At 38.4% G+C, this 2,106-nt stretch overlaps 1 protein-coding gene across 1 annotated transcript in view; it reads right to left on the bottom strand.

The window, feature by feature from the left end:
* WEE1 (WEE1 G2 checkpoint kinase) overlaps positions 1-2,106 on the bottom strand; it is a 7,766-nt gene that overhangs the window by 3,244 nt on the left and 2,416 nt on the right. The window contains exons 5-9 of the mRNA XM_008644897.2: positions 1,749-1,895; positions 1,262-1,357; positions 1,095-1,180; positions 829-999; positions 592-737 (exon numbers count right to left, since the gene is read on the bottom strand). Coding sequence (XP_008643119.2) covers positions 592-737; positions 829-999; positions 1,095-1,180; positions 1,262-1,357; positions 1,749-1,895 — 646 coding nt within the window. The remainder of the gene's footprint in view (positions 1-591; positions 738-828; positions 1,000-1,094; positions 1,181-1,261; positions 1,358-1,748; positions 1,896-2,106) is intronic.

Genomic DNA, 2,106 nt, shown 5'->3' with positions numbered 1-2,106 from the left:
GAAACTTAAGCAGAAATCAGACTTTCCTGAAGGCAATCTCTTCTTCTAAGCTTTAATTCAGTTAAGTTGAATGTTTGAGCAAGCAGTAGGACAAAATGGCCTCCTGATACAAATGGTTCTCTGATAACCCAATAACACTGCTGTGTACTGGTCAAATTAGTCCAGTAACATTCCTGATGTGCCATTTCATTTAAGTTCAAAATAGGTCATTTAAGTAATGTTTTCCAACATGTTTCAATGTACAAATGACCTAGGAAAACAGACTCAAAACATATAGATGTAAGTTAGGCTATATCTGTCATGGAAGTGTGCACTATCCTGAAACATTTGTTTAAAATCATAATGTTTTGTATGCCTTGAATACTAACAGTGCTGTTGAGATTCCCTTAGAGTATTCAAGCAGTTCTTTCTGTGGAGAAAGTTCCTTTTAAAGTTCCATGACCCACTTTGTACTCTCAGGTCTGTACACGCATACAGATTTGTGGATCTCACACACAAACAAGGACACTCCTGTTTTATCATCACTTCTCTGTCAGGTGAGAACCTATTAGAAATGAAGTCCTTATTGAAGGACCCCAAGGACCTACTTACTTCTGCAAGAGCGAGTTCTTGAATTTTTCAGCATTCAGCTCTATCCGGAGCTGCTCCGCGCTCTTTTTTGCAGCGGAGAGAAGCACTGAATGCTTGACCAGTGCCACAGCTGAAGGCCTTTTCTCAGGATCGGGATTAATCATAACCTTGGGAATAAAGAGAACAAGACATCCTTGTTAAGGCCAACAACACAATAAATTACACTTATCAGCTAGCCACTCGTACAATAATTCTTACTTTTAGTAAGTCTAGTAGCTCTTGAGAAAGCACTTGTGGTAGTCTAGGTAGTTTTCCTTGCCGAATTTCATGCCATTGGTCCCCATTAGTTGGAAGTGGTTCAGCCCCAGCAGCACAGACAACAGTCAGAGCAAGAGCAAAAATATCTGCTTTCGGCAAGTGAGTGTAGTTCTTGAAAAGAAAAAAGAAAAAATTAACAATCATTTTTTCTAAAGGAAACAGCAGGCAGGCCTAACAACACTGTTTCCCATAAACAGAACAGTTACCTCTTGTAGGACTTCATTCGCAAGGAAACGGCTGTCACCTTCCTCCACCTGAGGACTAGAGACTCGAGTTACATGGCCCAGGTCACCTGCAAGGAGAAAAGAAAGTTACTTTTCTGAAGACAACAAGATGATGCAATACTTTTGAGCACAAGTGTGCTGTTTCTCACCTATTTTAAATATGACTCTATCAGATGACCAGTCATCATCATCGCCTTCCTCTGAAGTTATACTAGGGACTGATGTTCTAGATATGAAAATATTACCTGAAAAAGAGTAGAATTGTTAAAAGAAACATATGTGTACAATTTCTACTTGACCTAGTTTCACTACAGCTTGCTTTAGCCACACAGAAGTTTTATTTGTATATATACCCTGTTCAAAGAGTGAGAAACTATAACTGACTTGCTGTGGCCCCTCTGCTGGGAAGGCAGCCAAGTGTTATGCAAGCAGAGTCAATTACACAAAAAGGACCCAAGATAAATTCAACAGTTTAGGTCTGCTGGCCAATTTTATAACTGACATCTTTGTGCTCCTATTCAGAACTTCAGGGAAGAATTTACAGTTAGTAAGGTGTGGCTAACTGTTCATTTTTCTACAGCAGATTAAATGAACTGAGCAAGTTGTCAATACAGAGTAAAGCAGCTAAAAACTTACTAGGTTTGATATCCATGTGTACCAGGGACATTGAATGAATGTACTTTAAACCTCGAGCCACTTGAAGCAGCAGATCCTTCAGTTCTGGTTCAGAAAAATAACGCATATTCCTGTAATTTTCACTTATGGCATCTGCTAAACTGCCACCTAAAACAACATTAACGAGAACAAGTTATTTTTTTACATCAAACAGTTGACAAAGTAACGACAACTAGGTTCCAAAATGAAGAGAATACATCACAACTTGCTGGCAATATACAGAAAGTGTAAAATATAGTGCTGTATCCTCTGTTTTTTAGCCATATAATAATATAATAAAATTCTTTTCTGCTGTAGTTACCACACAAATTAACAGGAT

Source organism: Corvus brachyrhynchos, unplaced genomic scaffold (genome assembly GCF_000691975.1).
Source record: "Corvus brachyrhynchos isolate BGI_N302 unplaced genomic scaffold, ASM69197v1 scaffold542, whole genome shotgun sequence".
Classification (NCBI taxonomy): Eukaryota; Metazoa; Chordata; class Aves; order Passeriformes; family Corvidae; genus Corvus; species Corvus brachyrhynchos.
The sequence above is the reverse complement of the archived record's forward strand: the minus strand, read 5'-3'. Positions and strand labels throughout refer to the sequence as shown.